The sequence below is a fragment of the Polyergus mexicanus genome, unplaced genomic scaffold (assembly GCF_030449975.1).
Source record: "Polyergus mexicanus isolate NDT 795.1 unplaced genomic scaffold, iyPolMexi1.0 SCAF_9, whole genome shotgun sequence".
Lineage (NCBI taxonomy): Eukaryota > Metazoa > Arthropoda > Insecta > Hymenoptera > Formicidae > Polyergus > Polyergus mexicanus.
Window position 1 is genome coordinate 8142483 of NW_027223329.1, and position 16202 is coordinate 8158684.

Here is a 16202-nt window from a genome sequence, read left to right on the forward strand (position 1 = left end):
GTACTAAACATATATGATCTATGGATGACGAGCGAGGACGCGTATCGCGTATAACGGCTGTGTGTACTGTGTGCAACAGAGTTTTCTATGTCGAGCCGATTCCCGATTTGTGGAAAAGTACACGATCATTTGAGAGAAGTATGATAACAGCAGAAAACGTACGTTCGAGTATTTCCGCTCGAGTATTTCTGCGTTTCACCAGAACATCGTAGAGGAAGGCACTTCGCGAGGTCATTGTACTTTCCTAAGTTGCGCGACGATGTATGCAACACGTTCCTTCGCGGATGACGCTGATCGCCTTCCTCGTTCAGCGATCGACCTCGAACTCTTGTTACAATATTGCAACCGTCGATGAAGCTTTGCGGATTGCGCGATTCTTAATATTAAGCCGGTCCGGACGTGTGTCCATAGTTTGTTTGACTGCATTGGCTTCGTAATCATTTTTCTCTCTCGGTGCTCCTTCCGTGTCCGGAGGTGAATCGTCGCATTATTTTTGACGTGAACGTGCGATAAATTAGAGCCGCAGGATGATAATGGGCGATCAGTTTCGCAAGGTGGAGCAGTACTCGCCAAAGTCTTCGCCGAGGGGCGCGCGTTCCCCAGTTGTATCACGTCAAGATTCCACGGGAACGTTGAAGACGACCATTTCCCTGGGAAAGAATCCTTCTATCGTTCACAGTGGACCTTTTTACTTGATGAAGGAACCTCCAGGTAAATGAAAGAGTTACAAAAGAAAGGAGAAAAGGAACTTAAACTCAATATTTACATGCATAAGTTATATTAATTACTTCGCTTTGTATGAGTAACATATACAATTTTGGAAGTATTTAAAGAAAAAAATCATAATTTTATAAAGATAAATCTGTTACTCTCTTTTAGGGGAAAGCGAACTTACTGGAGCAACAAATTTAATGGCCTATTATGGTCTGGAACATTCCTATAGCAAGTTTAGTGGTAAAAAACTTAAGGAGCAGCTATCATCTTTTTTACCAAATTTACCCGGTATTATAGACAAACCTGGACATCATGATAATAGGTAATTTGAATCTATTAAGAGAAATAATTGTAAATTTCGATTACTTTTTGTCTTATTCTTTCTCTTTAGCTCGTTAAGATCAGTGATTGAGAAACCTCCGATAGGTGGTAAAGAACTATTGCCTTTAACGAGTGTGCAGCTTGCTGGTTTTCGATTACATCCTGGCCCAGTAAGATATTTTTATATTATTTTTATTTTAGTTGAAATATATATATGTACATATAGAATATTAGAGAAAAAAACAAATTACTAAATATGTGTAATATAATTTTTGCAGTTACCAGAACAGTATAGATATGTTAATCAAGCTCCTCAGAGAAAACACAAAAATAAGCACAAAAAACATAAGCATAAGCCCGGGGAAGTGCTCAGTGGACAAGAGGTTGCGACGACAGATGTGGGCGGTTCCGATACGCACGAAAAGAAACACAAGAAACAGAAGAGACACGACGAAGAGAAGGAAGCTAGAAAAAAGCGAAAGAAGGAGAAAAAAAGGAAAAAACAGAAACATAGTCCCGAACATACCGGCAGTCTCACACCGTCTCAGCATTCCAATTCGTGATCTCTAATTTGCCCTTTTCAGTTTATGCCAAATCTCTAATCGAAATTTCGAGCGTATGCTTGGATTGTCTTTATGCAACTAAAATATATATATATACATATATGCATATTTATTTATTTTTTATTTAGGCGTAATAAATGTTGCTTGTTTTCAGCATTAGATGTAATGATATGAAAGAGAAGAGAAAATATGACGAAAATGTGCAAATTATGTATATATATATTGTATATAAAATAATAGATTTTTTTCTGTTTGCCTATAAGCCTGCTTCTAAAAAATAAAATAAAAATTGTAAAAATCCTTATATTTTATGAAACGTTTTGCTCAATTTTATTTTAATTTTATTCACGGCATACAGTTTAATCGTTGCAATTGATATAATATAATTTATATAATTTTCTGAACTTGATATATATGTAATATTGTATGTATTATCTCTCTCTCTCTCTCTCTCTCTCTCTCTCTCTCTCTCTCTCTCTCTCTCTCTCTCTCTCTCTCTCTTTTCTTAAATATCTATATATGTATATTCATGTATTCAAAAGTTGCCTATATTAGTAAAATGGAGTGTAAAATATGAACATGTGTAAAATAGCAGTCATGTGCAGGATATATCAATTCACAGATTAGTTTGCATACGCGTTATAGTTTGTACGACGTTATATCGCAACAATTAAATTAAAATGTAAATATATTTGTTACAAAAAAAAGTGAGGAGGAAAGATACCATTATTCTGCATATTTGTTTATGAAATCCATAGGGAAACTTACAATTCCTATGATTTAAGATTTAAATTTAAATGTAAAGGAACAATATTTACACACACACATACGTATGCGCGCGCACGTGTGTGTATGTGTGGGTTTCCTTTCCAACGTTTTCTTTGAGGTCTTAATTACGTTATATTTCTATATTTTTCCTCTTATCAATTTGAATATTAATATACAATTAAACAATATTTGCATATATATTTTTTAAAATTTTATTCCAATATCGAGAAATTATATAGCCCTGAAATTTAAATTCGTAAATTATTTTATCATCTAGTTCTTGACAATATGTTAATTTTCAAAATTTAGTTTTCAATATTAGAGAACGATTTGACAAATATAACGCAACTTCAAAATAAAATTTTTTCTCTATTTTTATTTCAATTCTTATCAATGATGTAGATCTAATCTCTAATCTATTGTCTATCTAATATCCATCTCTAGAAGAATCGAAAATGGAGAATCGAGAATCACTATCGCGTTCTAATCGCGAACGCGTTAAACATATGGCTCCAAATCTGCGTCTTTCAAAACAAAGTTCCGTCATTAGAATTCGCATTGCAACAGTCCATTATCTTTACAGAATTTAACGAGATATTTTACAGATACAGATACAGAAATGCAGCGTAATATACTCCGAACGTCAAATTTCCAGTTATTGCAGAGACGCTTTTTCAAGAAATATCACGTCAGGGTTAGATTTGCCCCCAGCCCTACTGGTAATAATCGGCGAACATTATACCATCATTTTCTCCTGCAGCGCCGAATTAAATTTGCTCCATTGTTTAAAAAATTAATTCTGATATTCAGATATTAAATGTCAATTTTCATTCATGTGTTCTAGGGCATTTGCACTTAGGAGGATTACGTACTGCATTGTATAATTATTTGTTTGCACGTAGCAACGATGGTACCTTTGTCCTGAGAATTGAAGACACCGATCAGACAAGAACTATTCCTGGGGCAGTAGAAAAACTTCAGGATGATTTGCTATGGGCAGGAATTATTCCCGACGAGGATCCTACCAGAGGTGGTCCAACTGGTCCCTATGTGCAGTCATCACGACTTGAATTATACAAGTATTTAAATGATGAAACAAATTGAGGAATTGTCATTAGTTTTATTTATTTAACTTCTCAAATTTTTATAGGGAACAAGTGCTTAAACTCTTAAACAATGAGTCTGCCTACTATTGCTTTTGTACAGAGACAAGACTGAATTTATTAAGAAAGGAAGCAATGAAGCGTGGACAAATACCTAAATATGATAACAGGTGTCAGCATTTTAGTAAAGATGAAGTGAAAGAAATGTTCAGGAAGAACTCATCTTATTGCATCAGATTTAAGGTATTTTTTAAGTTTTTTTTTTCAAACATTATTTGCCAAATTAAAAAAGTTTTAAAATATAGTTATTTGTGCTTGAATATTTCAGTTATCTACACCAAAACCCTTTTACGATATGGTTTATGGAGATGTATTGCACGATATTACCAAGACTGAAGGAGATCCAATCATTGTAAAATCAGATGGCTATCCTACTTATCATTTTGCAAATGTGATCGATGATCATTTTATGGAAATTTCTCATGTCTTTCGAGGTGTTGAGTGGCAAGTTTCCACACCCAAGCATATTATGCTTTATAAGTATGTAGTTTTAGCTAAAATAATCACATATTCACATGTTTTAGTTTTTAATTTAATTTATATTTAAAAATTTTTATTGAATTTTTAAATTTTAAATAATGTACAATTATAAATAGGCATATTTGATAGATTTCATCTATTACAGTGCGTTTGGTTGGGATCCTCCCATGTATGGGCATTTACCTTTAATATTAAATGCAGATGGATCCAAATTATCAAAGAGACAAGGTGACATAAAGATCGAATCATTTAGAGAACAGGGTATTTTTCCATTAGCATTATTGAACTATGTCATAAGCGCTGGCAGTGGTTTTCATAAAGAACATCAAAATCAAGATCTTTACAGTTATCAGGAACTGATTAAAAGGGTATAAATATCGATAATAGAAAAAAATGTTCATTTTTACATAAAATTTCTTTATACATTACACAATAAAATTCTTATTTATATATTACTACTTATTTATGTGTATTCTATTTTCTATTACAGTTTGATATTAATAAATTAAAAATAAGTTCCGGCAAACTTATGCCTGAAAAATTATTAGAATTTAATAAATTAGAAATTACAAATTTACTGAGAAACGAGAAGAACCATAAATTTCTAATTGAGCGGGTTAAAAGATTAATATTAAAAACATTTTCCGAAAGGTATATTTAATTTTGCATAGAATAGTTAGTTATTCCTTATTTTTTTCAGGAGATAGTGAATTATATCATTTTTATTTTAGAAAAGATGATGGAAGTTTGCAATTAGATGATTATCACATAATAAGCACATTAAAATGGTCGCAAAATAGGATATCGACACTCAATGATCTTGTCAAAGAGGAGCTTGCATTTTTGTGGATTGTTCCAAATATTGCTTCTGTGCCACATATTAAACAAGCTGGATGCTCAGGTATTGATATATTTCTTTATACAAAAGTTATTTAATTATTCTATTTAAAGTTATACGTTACATATTATTGTATTATTTCAGATGCGATTAAACTATTAAATGCAGAATTAGTTGAAATAGATGCGAGCAATTATAAGACAGATTGGATGATCCCATATCTGAGAGACTTTGCCGAAAAGCATAAAATTCCGTTTGCCGCTTTGATGAAAATTCTGAGAAGTCTTTTAAGTGGCTTAAAGGTAAATACAGCTTATATAAGTTCTTTCCATTGTGGGGAAAGATATTAATACATGCATAATATATATAAAATCCTGCATAGGTTGGACCACCTGTTGCTGAAATGATGGAAATTTTAGGAAAAGACAGAACATTGTTACGATTACAGCGTTGTGTTTCCTGAGAGTTTACATATATTATTTAATCAAAGATTGTGATCATATTTTCTATTGATGGTAAGATATATCCGAAATAGATCTGTGATTAAATCTGTATGTTTTTACAGAAGACGCACCAAAAACGGTTATGCAAATATAATATACTATTCGGTCTAATATTATTAAAATATCTTCCACAAATAATAGCATTTTATTGCTGGAAATTATAAAAACAATTTTTAATTCTGATGTGATCAATAGGATTGATACTCTAGTCAAGCATTTTTTGTATTAATATAATTTAAAATAATAAAATAAAATAATTAAAAAAATATTTTGCCTAAATTTTAATATATTTATGGAAGATATATAAATAATGTGCGAAAGATATTCTGAGAGCAGCTACAATATTAATATTTCATAATATTACTATTTATCAAAACATTTACTCTATAATCTTTAAATATATATATATAATTAGTCAAGAAAATACTTATAAACTCTGAAATATGTGGAACTTTTTAAGATTTAACTTTATTATAGAATATTGATTTTTGATACAGTGAATAGTTTTTGTATATCTTCATTTCATATATATATATATATATATATATATATATATATATATATATATATATATATATATATAATGTAATATATTATTTATAATAACATACTTAAGTGTACAAAAAGATTATATATAATAAACATATAGAAATAATGCATAATTATTTTAACAAAACACATTTACAAAGTTCATGTATACAACAAATTGAACACTTTTATTCTTAAATAGCTTATTGATATATTACTATGCTCTTCTTTTACATAGCAGGATTTATAATACATATTAAATATTGGCATAATGTATTCGATGTTAGCATTGTAGTTATTAAAATAAAATTTTGATAATATCAGAGAGACAAAAATATACTTTATAATGCTAACTCTTTGATACACAATAATGAAAGTAAAAGATTTTTTCACATGCTGTGTGTAAATAATTGAAGATGTTTATTCTAAAAAAAAGTCTCATTACAATAATAAAGTAGAATATTAAAAACTAGTACTTATTAATATCTTCACAAATCCTGCTATTATATCAAAATATTTTTGTTTGACAAAAATTTTGCCGATTATTATTATTATGCCTGGTAATATAATGATTCTTCAGACTATTTGAATATAATAATTCAAAGTTTAGCATGTCATATTCTTTCAAAAGCTTTATTATAAAATTATTATAAAACCCATTAAAAAAAAATCTAAACTTGTGGTCATGTATAAGATCTGTTATTGAAAATTAACAAATGTTTTTTTCTCTCATAAGTCTCATTAAAAAAAATTTTACAACAAAATGTTTTATACAAAATATTTTATATATATCTCTCGGGAAGAGCATTCAATCAGTAAATACAATAAAACTGATGCAAAAAGATTCTGAATATTATTTAATGAGTATAAATCCTATTATGTATAAACGCTATTCTCAGTGCAATTCAAGAATAATAGTATAAATATTCATTATCAAAAAATTAAAACTCTAAATCGAAGTGCTTGACATAGATCGATTCACATTCTTATGTACTCATAAGCTTACAATGCAAAATCTTGATTTAAACAGAGATGATACGATAAAACCTTATAATACAATTAAAATAATTATATTGCTAATATTTGGGTAAATTATATGTTAATATTATAGACAATAACTGTTCATTATAGATTAAGAGTTTTTATCACAGTAGTTTTAGATTTATTTTGTAATATACTTATGGTCCTATTCTGTAAACAGAAAACTTTGTTATCTATTTTGGATGTCTTTATCGTGATCTGTATATTATTACGAACATTTCCACACAAGACTGTAAAATATGTCAATTAATTATATTTAAATATTAGATATTTATATATCAGTATATGTATTATTTTATAAACAGATTTATCAAAAACAATATTAATAAAATAAGCGATAAAAACGGGAAGATATTTACTTTGATTTGATTTCCAAGAACAGAAAAAGCAATTTTTAGAATTTTCTACATCTCTCTCGCGAATAGTTTCAATATTAGCAAATATAATATTATTTCAAATATTTCTAGAGATTGTTCGCTATATACAAACTCAAGTATTTTTAAATACTGATTTCAAGCTAATATATATACTATATGTAGAATATATATGTAATAAAACACCATTGCTCTTTTACATACATGTATATACATTACATGCACATTTCAAAGATATTATTTAATTAATTCAGTCAATAATAGTTCTATATAAAAAGAAAACAAGAAAAATTAACACATCTGATTAAAGTAATAAAGGAACGATTCACTGAATACATATTTATAATTATTTGTTACAATAACACATTTTTTGCGTTAGCAGATTAAGCAGCTACACAAAATTTATCACAGATACGAAAGAGTAAAATGCTTTTAAAATCATATACGTCTTAAGTGTGAAAGGAATATCGAAAAACATATACAGATGTGCGCGAGTAGGTTTCTAGAAAACTACAAATACTATTCTTCTCCAACTTCCTCCAAAGAGACTTACTATTATTACTTTGATTACATATACATTATTAATAATATAATAAAATGGTATATTTTTTTTCTAGGAACAGTAATTGAATATGTTAAGTACATTCGTTTTTATGTAATATACCTTTCCAATGTTTTAAATTGTGAAGTATGCATATGTTATTAAATATTTTACTTTAATAAGTATATAAAACAACAATATATGTGTATGTATGTGTGTTCATTATTTTGGAAAGGAATATCTTACAATATATTTTATTCGTACGTGTTATACACGATAATAAGAGAGAGATTGTCAATTCTGTATATTAGGAATTTTACTGCAGAAAATATCCCCGACGAATATAGATAAGATAATACATTTACAGAATTATCTCTAGATTTAAAAAGGAGAAGACTAAGTAATAAGAATTGACAAATATTATATAAACGAACATGAAGATTATTCAAAATATCAATTTTAAAGAGACATGAACGTTATCTCTAATTTATTAATTTTATTTATATTATTTTTTAAATTGATTTTGTTTTTTTAGACGTTTAGTAATAAATAAATTATCTCTAGAAGATATATGTATCGAAGTAATTAAATTATATAAAGTTCATTGTTATAATGTTATATTTAAATGTTATAATTTCGATTATAATTTTTAATTTTTCTCCCCCTTTCATAAAAGGATATTAGATTGTATAAATTAAAAATCATCGAATGTAATATTATCCTACATAATACTGCATTACATTATTGCAACAATGTTATCTATTAAGATGCGAAGTTTTGTTGCATGGCTGTAATGACAAATTTTGTATAGTTATGTAAAAAAAATATTTTTATATATAGATATATATGTATATATATATATATATAGATATTGCGCGTTAGCGAAGTTTCGTATAATTTAGATTCGTATTTCTAAATTAACAATAAAAAAAAGCATAATACGCAATTAATGCCATATCATTCATATACAGTACATGTAACAGTATATGACTGTATTCTTTGTCTGTATGTAAGATTAGTGAATCTAGAGTAGGCACTTTTGTCCTTTCAGATATTTATTGGAATGTAAAGAAAATTTTATTAACTCGCAAATAACTTAGTTTTAAATTCGTTAACATGTTTTATATTACAAGTTATTATATAAAAGACAAAGATAAGTGAGTCATCGGTAGTGCGTTAATATCGGACAACCTGTGGCGAACTGGTGGAACATTGTCAATAAAGAATCTATATTTTTTCTGTATGTTATGATAAGAATATATTTTACATTATCTCTGCGTAATTGTTTTTAATGTGTACTCACAGTTTGATTCTACTTTGTTTTAAGTTTGTCATTTAATTGTATTTTATTTTCTATTTATTTTTATATTAATTAATTACGTGTTTTATCACATAAACTAAATACACTACTGCAATATGCTCATCTGTGTGAGTGAATTACTCTCTGTATATGAGAAGTATAATAATCAAGATTCTTCAATTATCACATAATAACAAAATAAAAACGGGTCAAGAAACGGCTATCGAGAGAAAAAAAAAAAAAAAAAAAAAAATGCTGATAGAAGATTAAGCACATGACCATATATGTATACATTACCTTTAAAAATAATTGTATAAAAATAGATAAATATTTGTAACTGAGATTATATGGATAAGAAAATGAAGACTAGCTTTATTATAAGGCAAGAGCTCACAAGTAAGAGCTATCCGTAAGTTGTGACCTACGAACCCGGAAAAAGAAAATATTTTTATGTATCATATACACATAATAATGCTGTTTAAACTACTATAATGTATGCTTTTTTGCATCTCTAGGTTTTCTCTTAATTATCGTGTTTATTGCCATAAGAGGAGATATATGTAGAATCACTTTCATATACATCTTGGCCCAGACATTGCTTTTCAAACTAATTATTAATGTCGTCAAACAACTAAAAAAGTCACAAATGTATGTATATAATTACAAGATATCTATACATTCGTATATATTTATATTGCACACTACATATCGGTAGCTCGACGAAGTTATATATAAAAGACAATCAGAATAAATTGACCGAAAGAGTTAAAAATTACAGATGTTAAATAATTTTTATACGTCAAAGACGATAGGAAACGCTTCTTCAAGAATATAGTACTCGCAGATTTAAGATACTTATGCCGCGCGTAAGATTCATGAATTTCGAACACGAAATACATGCAATAGTTGTTAAATATTTATGCCCGAGATGCTGTAAGTTTTTTACTCTAGGATAATAATCCGTAATGTAAAAAATTTACTATTTTACAAGAATTATCTATTCCGTATGTGTACAGTTTACACGAGACTTGTTATTTTCGTCATGGATTGCTTCGGTAAGAGAGAGTAAAGAAAAAATCATCCCCTTAGATGTGACATATCTTATATTTTGTACTCTGTGTGTGTGTGTGTGTGTGTGTGTGTGTGTGTGTGTGTGTGTGTGTGTGTATGTGTGTATGTAATATGTATATATAAATAGAATTGCGCTGTAAATTTGTCGATGAGACAACAAATTCACTTCTTTGCTTCTTTTTATCATAATTTCAAGTATAGAGTAAATATTTGGCACAGGCAAAAAGTGATTTTCTTCTGTATGACAATGTTAAGGGATATAATTCTATAGTAATTTTTATCGTTTAACATTGTCTTTTTTTTAAATATTTTAATATGATATCATTCGCATGTGTGTCGGAAATTGCACATTTTAATTAACGTTTTAGGGTAAGAATATAATAATCTATCTTGTTCTACGAATTGTTATGTGTGAAAGCTCTTTTTATCAAATATTCAATTTTATCTTCTCTGCTTTCGATTTAATATAGTGGCATATATTTTTCGTTTGGAATGATGCACTGAAGATATACTCTCTTCTGCTACCGTGTCAAACACTACCTAGGTATCTAACTACTTACGCAATCGTATTTTTGGCTCCGGAACGTGCAAAACTTAACGTCTCTATGTGAACGTAACTCGTGTAAATTCAATTGTTGAGGTCATTGATGGCTTGTAAAATGCGTTTAACGTGTCCCACCTTGGTGATGCCCAGCTCTTTTAGATCACGACGGGCTAGCGTTAGCAGTTCCCTACCGCGTATGTCGTGGGACGCGAATCTGTCGGCGTACTCTCCCAATTGCAGATTCTCTAACCAGGTGCACACCTCATGTACGTCCCACGTGGTAACTTGATCTCGCGCCGGATGACCCGCGGCGCCCGAGTTGCCGGCGAAACGACGGAACTTTAACCAGAACAACCCTCGATGACGATTTTTTTTATCCCCCTGCAGATCCAGAGTTCGAGACGCCGGTTAGTACACGGTGTTAGTCAGATTAGGTAAAGCGGCACGCTATCTTATGTACGACATACGTTAGAGACATGCTAGTCATATGCACAGGTGGAGAATTGCACTCGAACTTATGTGGGATTTGTCAAGCACACAGAGTAGCTCTCTCTCTCGAATGGTCTATAGTCTATGTGGTCGTTTACGTTCACGATCGATTTAACGTAATCGCGCAAATACGCTTCCGATATATATTAATAAGAGAGACGTGAGATATTCCATTATATATTTATTGCTATGTAATTCAGCGGGATTCACACACATATACATCCGCTACAAGATATATTTCTCATGAGGCTCGTATAAAATCACGAAAGTTCCCCTCTCGTTGTTACAGTGCTAATTAAATAGGATGCAACGACTTCTCAACGAAATCATGAGAAACAGTGGAAGCGCGAGATGACAAAAGCAAAAGTTAAATGGTGCATACTGTTGCAAATGGTTATACTTCTGCTAATATAAACTGAATAGATGTGCAACGTCAACCGTTAAATATCGCATAATATATATCACGTGTTTCGCTGTTAATTATAATAGGGAGAAAGACTAGAATCATAAGCATATAAATAGGTAAATAAAAACATCTAAATGGAGCAATCCATCTCTTAGCAGATATAACATGCACGCACGATACATATATACGTATACAAAAATAATCTGCATCATATCTCACTACATTGCAAAACTAAGTCGCTAATTCTAATTTCTCTAATGTCATAAGCATTAAGACTTAAAAGCGTATTACCAGCACTGGGATTGAGCACTCAATCAATCCGAAATAAAGCATAGGATAATTTATTAATTATCGTTTGTAAACAACATTTATATGCATAATGAATTGTACAGTTCTCTCAAGAAGAAGAGAATTGTAAATATTTTCGTGTTTAATGCTTGTAAAGAGAGGTGCTTTCATAATATTATATCCAACTAGTTTTCAAAATTTATTACTAAATGTTGAAAGAGTCTCTCAAAATATACTCTGGCGAGATGAAATACCGGACATGAGTAAAATATAATATAATAAAGAAACAAAAGATTTTATCGTCAATCTTAACAATGTATTAATGTGTTTTGTTCGACTTCAATAATTTCGTGAAAAATTAAGTGCTACAGATAAGTAGAAAAATCTGTATCTCTCAAGATACATATAAATCTAATTTTCTAGATTCTGTTTAAACAAACACCTAATTTACGAGAAACAAAGTTTTCTTTACAAGTACTAATTTTAGTGAGCATATATATTGCTATCTCAATTAAATGTATAATAAATATTACAAAATGTAAACTCTTTATCACAATGCAAAATGGGAATCACGGTAGAAATGAGAATAGAGTTTATTTTATAGCTCATATCTTTAAAGAATTGATCTCGAATAGCATTACATAAAACATAAGAAAGAACTATACCTGATCGTCTGCGGGAATGTTTTGGAAGTAAACCAGTCCTGTCCCTCTTTCATCAAAGGTACACTTTCGTAATTCCTGTTCCATATTAGCTAAAGATATAGATAGCTTGCTTTCCAAATCCTCTCGTAACCTCTGCATTTTATAAATGACAATTTAATAAATTTATTGTATTATTAGTGTAACTTCGTAACTTATTAATGTATTACACAGTAAAATGACATTTAACCCACCGTACCCACCAAGTTGTGAGCTTTATCACGCAGCAACTCGCAAGATTCTTCATATAATTGTCTCGCACTTGATACTAATTCAGTTACCATGGGTCTCAAGCTTGTCTATTAATAAATAACCAAATATAAGCAAAAGGATTTATCATAATATCTATCTATTCTTCGATTTCTTCTTTAAATACCACCTACCCCTTGTAAGATTTTACCGTCCGGGTGTACTTGTTCAAGCGCATTTGCTGTACGCGAGGCGACTTGATACAAATCTGGCTCGAGGCTTGGATGAGATATAATCAATAGTTTTACCCACTTGACTAAAGTCGTCACTGCTTCAATGAAATTGAATAGAATAATGAGTTCTTCATCGTTCAACTGAGGCGGCTTACTACATATCGGCAAATGCGTTCTGGACTGCGATTGCGATGTACTGCTTAAAGTAGAAGTGGATTGAGTTATGGCGCTTAACGTGTTGCGCTGCTTCTCTTCCCACGCTCTCAGCGAAGTTTCAAGCGCCTGAAATATAAAATATTTTCGATTACACGCGCTAACCAACATTACTTTTTCTTATTAAGAAACTGCCAAATAGATACTTACCCTATTTCTATAAAGCATTTGCATGCGATTCTTGTGTATAATCCTTATAATACCGGGTGGTTGAACCCAAGCCTCACCGTCGACCTGTATCGGAACACCTTCCTCACCTAGGATGTTAATCTGGACTGTCTGACACTGAGCTATCCTGTGATGTTGCAAGTTAATAAGCCGCGAAGCGGCCATTTGAACGGATCCAAAGACTGCCACCACTTCCAGTATGCGATCGTCGAACGACGGTGCTAAAAATAAATCTCCTTCCTTCGTACCGCCCCAGAAGTTTGTACCGCCCATAAAGCTGTTATTCGAGAAGAAAATTTTATATTAAATATTGTACATAGATGTGTATCTATCATTCTTTTTTCGCATGTACCTTGGTATATTTAACACAACGATTCCTTGTAGAGAAGGTAACGGTATCCTTTGACCGTCGCATTCCAACTGCACTCTTTGCTCGAGATTTTTATAAGTCTTTTGTAGCCATTGTTTAGATCCCAAGACGCCGTACCACATATAATTCTTAGCGCGAGATCGACATTTTTCAGGATGCTCCTCCCTCTTGTTGTGAAAATCGAGACTGATCTTTGCATCTATGCCAATTCCAAAATAATTGTTCATGACGCACCGTTCGAAGTAGCCTTCCCTGTAGAATTCATAATAAAATTTATCATAATTTTATATATACATATACTAATTAGATACAACTTACATTAATGACTCATCAGGATCCATTAATGGCGATACCGCTGCACACAAAGCGTCCGCGTTTGCCAATAATGCTTGACTAATAAGACCAGCTCCACCGCTTACATCTGCAAGCACGTTTACAAAAAAACATTAATAATTATACTATAACATAGAAGATATTTCGATATTTACTTGGCCACATCGGCAATCGGACCAAAGGATTTATTATTGGAAGCTTCTTCACATCCTCCGTTTTGTCAACAGATTTTGCTCTTTCATGGCGCAAACTCATGTTTGAACCACCTAGACGAGCAGTAGTAGCTGCCAATGTCACAACTTCCGTTGCCTTCAACAAGCTGCCGCTACTGATACGCCGTGTAGCTTGCGGAGAAAAACCCGATTCGGGCAATTCCACGCTTACTACATCATATAAAAGTGTGATTAAATATGTAATTGTCATGTTAATGATATATCAATTAGGGTTGAACTTACATCTTTCCATACTACTGCCGCTACTGTATTGTTTGTCATGCGGATCTAAGTTGTAATCTAAATTAAGTTTTTGATGGCTCTCAATCGACAATGACGGGCTTGGTGGATCAACGATAACATTAATCTGCGGCGGAAAGTTTATAGAACATTTTTCGTTGGCCTGCGTGTTGTCCGACAAGACGGTAAAGCAGCATACCGGACTTAGCAAATCGGACACTTTCTCCTTTTCAACATTATCGAATGACGGATTGGCAGATACTATATTCGTTTCAATAGATTGCATCGATTTAATTCCAGACACACGTACGCATGTTGTCAAACCGTCCGTTTTATATTTATTTAGCATTCCCTGCTAATGAAAGATATATTAATTCTATACGTTCAATTTCACAAAAGAAACTAAAACAATTTAATGTTCTTTACCTCTTTATCCATCTTTATATTTCTCGTTTTGAAAGAGTGCTTCGTAATGTCGTTCCCTTCGTTGAATTGGGCTAAACCGCAAGATCTACGCGGTTCCTCGATTTCTAAGCCCTCTCTGACAGAATCATACTTCTCGCCCATTGCCGCGCTGATCACGTCCTGTCCGAGGGAACTTAAATCCTCTAAGCCACTTTCCGAGTGTTGTGTCTCTGTAGAAAATTTGTCGGAATTATCCGGCGAGTCAATGTGTCCGATCTCCGAACTTTCCGATCTCTTAGTGGAATCGAATATATCGCTGTCTATATGTCCTGAAAAGTGTGAGAGAAATTATCTAATAATTAGATATGACATACATGCAAAGCAAGCGTTCTTACAACCTTTCGTATTGGTGAAGAATCCACCTACCGATTTCACTTTCGCTATTTCGAATGGTATAACTTCTGGAATCCAATGTTTCAGAAACCATACTGTCCGTACTAATGATGCTGTTGGTACAACTACCTCTGGGTTCCAATTTGATTTTCGCGGGTTTTTGTGCGTGCTGTGGCGAGATATTTCTAGAATGAAGCGAATCTGTGTCAGGAGAAATGATAGTGTCTTGTATGGTCGCGTCGTCTGATGGTGTACTTGTATCTAAAGTGGTTTTTGTCACAGTGATTGGGATGTCTGAGACAGGTTCTATTTGCGTATGTTCGGACGATAGGAAATTATCGTTAGTAGCAGCTGTTTGTGCTTCTTGTTGATAGCCGACAGTCTGTGCTGCGGGAGAGTCAAAACTGAAAACTCTAAAATTAAATCAAGATACATGTAAATTTGACAATCCAGATATTATAATGATGTGCCGTCGAATTTAAATCGAATTAGAAAAAGTTACCCTTGCGGCATGTTTTCGCTGTTTCGTCTACTGTCAGCGAAACCATCGGGCGCAGGGAGAGTAAGTAATTCTTCGGGTTGCGAGTCCCTCCTTAAATCCGGCATCGGGCTCAAGGATGCCACATTAGGAGTAGGACTCGGGCAAGGTGATATCTCTATGCTGCTACAGAATTCTAGAGTTGGCGTTAAACTGATATTGTCAGATGTTGGGTCTGTTTGTAATAAGCCAGGGATATCCAAATGTTGCTTTTTATCTAAATTATTCATTATAAGAACACAAGTTAAAGAAAGAATGCACGAATCATTATCCTC

General features: G+C 31.7%; 3 protein-coding genes across 10 annotated transcripts in view; 2 read left to right on the plus strand and 1 right to left on the minus strand.

The window, feature by feature from the left end:
* Positions 1-12: 12 nt before the first annotated feature.
* On the plus strand, positions 13-2011 carry Med19 (mediator complex subunit 19). The gene is made up of 4 exons (XM_070301601.1): positions 13-711; positions 880-1036; positions 1106-1205; positions 1314-2011. The coding sequence occupies exons 1-4, from the start codon at positions 528-530 to the stop codon at positions 1596-1598; spliced, it is 726 nt and encodes a 241-aa protein (XP_070157702.1). The 5' UTR covers positions 13-527; the 3' UTR covers positions 1599-2011.
* Positions 2012-2080: 69 nt separating this feature from the next.
* Glurs-m (putative glutamate--tRNA ligase, mitochondrial) lies at positions 2081-5828 on the plus strand. Its single transcript, XM_070301600.1, has 10 exons — positions 2081-2903; positions 2972-3085; positions 3211-3445; positions 3517-3712; positions 3798-4009; positions 4155-4377; positions 4500-4660; positions 4741-4910; positions 4992-5149; positions 5230-5828. Exons 1-10 carry the CDS (start codon positions 2822-2824, stop codon positions 5308-5310), a joined length of 1632 nt encoding a protein of 543 aa, XP_070157701.1. The 5' UTR covers positions 2081-2821; the 3' UTR covers positions 5311-5828.
* Positions 5829-10270: 4442 nt separating this feature from the next.
* Positions 10271-16202, minus strand: part of LOC138936177 (diacylglycerol kinase eta) — a 28646-nt gene continuing 22714 nt past the window's right edge. For 2 of the 8 annotated variants that reach the window (XM_070301334.1, XM_070301327.1), the window contains exons 11-22: positions 15892-16144; positions 15423-15802; positions 15018-15325; positions 14595-14946; positions 14295-14522; positions 14125-14227; positions 13789-14058; positions 13419-13713; positions 13017-13337; positions 12828-12932; positions 12598-12729; positions 10271-11130 (exon numbers count right to left, since the gene is read on the minus strand). In XM_070301334.1, the coding sequence (XP_070157435.1) occupies positions 10834-11130; positions 12598-12729; positions 12828-12932; positions 13017-13337; positions 13419-13713; positions 13789-14058; positions 14125-14227; positions 14295-14522; positions 14595-14946; positions 15018-15325; positions 15423-15802; positions 15892-16144 (3044 nt within the window). In that variant the 3' untranslated portion in view covers positions 10271-10833. The remainder of the gene's footprint in view (positions 11131-12597; positions 12730-12827; positions 12933-13016; positions 13338-13418; positions 13714-13788; positions 14059-14124; positions 14228-14294; positions 14523-14594; positions 14947-15017; positions 15326-15422; positions 15803-15891; positions 16145-16202) is intronic. The other 6 variants (XM_070301333.1, XM_070301330.1, XM_070301331.1 and 3 more) reach the window with 6 other exon arrangements.

What these genes read in the sequence shown, in the direction of transcription:
- Med19 (XM_070301601.1), top strand. Translation starts at nt 528, where the DNA reads ATGATAATGGGCGATCAGTTTCGCAAGGTGGAGCAGTACTCGCCAAAG. An exon ending in CTTGATGAAGGAACCTCCAG is followed by an intron (nt 712 to 879) that starts GTAAATGAAAGA and finishes ACTCTCTTTTAG; the next exon opens with GGGAAAGCGAACTTACTGGA. An exon ending in TTCGATTACATCCTGGCCCA is followed by an intron (nt 1,206 to 1,313) that starts GTAAGATATTTT and finishes TAATTTTTGCAG; the next exon opens with TTACCAGAACAGTATAGATA.
- Glurs-m (XM_070301600.1), top strand. Translation starts at nt 2,822, where the DNA reads ATGGAGAATCGAGAATCACTATCGCGTTCTAATCGCGAACGCGTTAAA. An exon ending in CTTATTGCATCAGATTTAAG is followed by an intron (nt 3,713 to 3,797) that starts GTATTTTTTAAG and finishes TGAATATTTCAG; the next exon opens with TTATCTACACCAAAACCCTT. An exon ending in TAAACAAGCTGGATGCTCAG is followed by an intron (nt 4,911 to 4,991) that starts GTATTGATATAT and finishes GTATTATTTCAG; the next exon opens with ATGCGATTAAACTATTAAAT.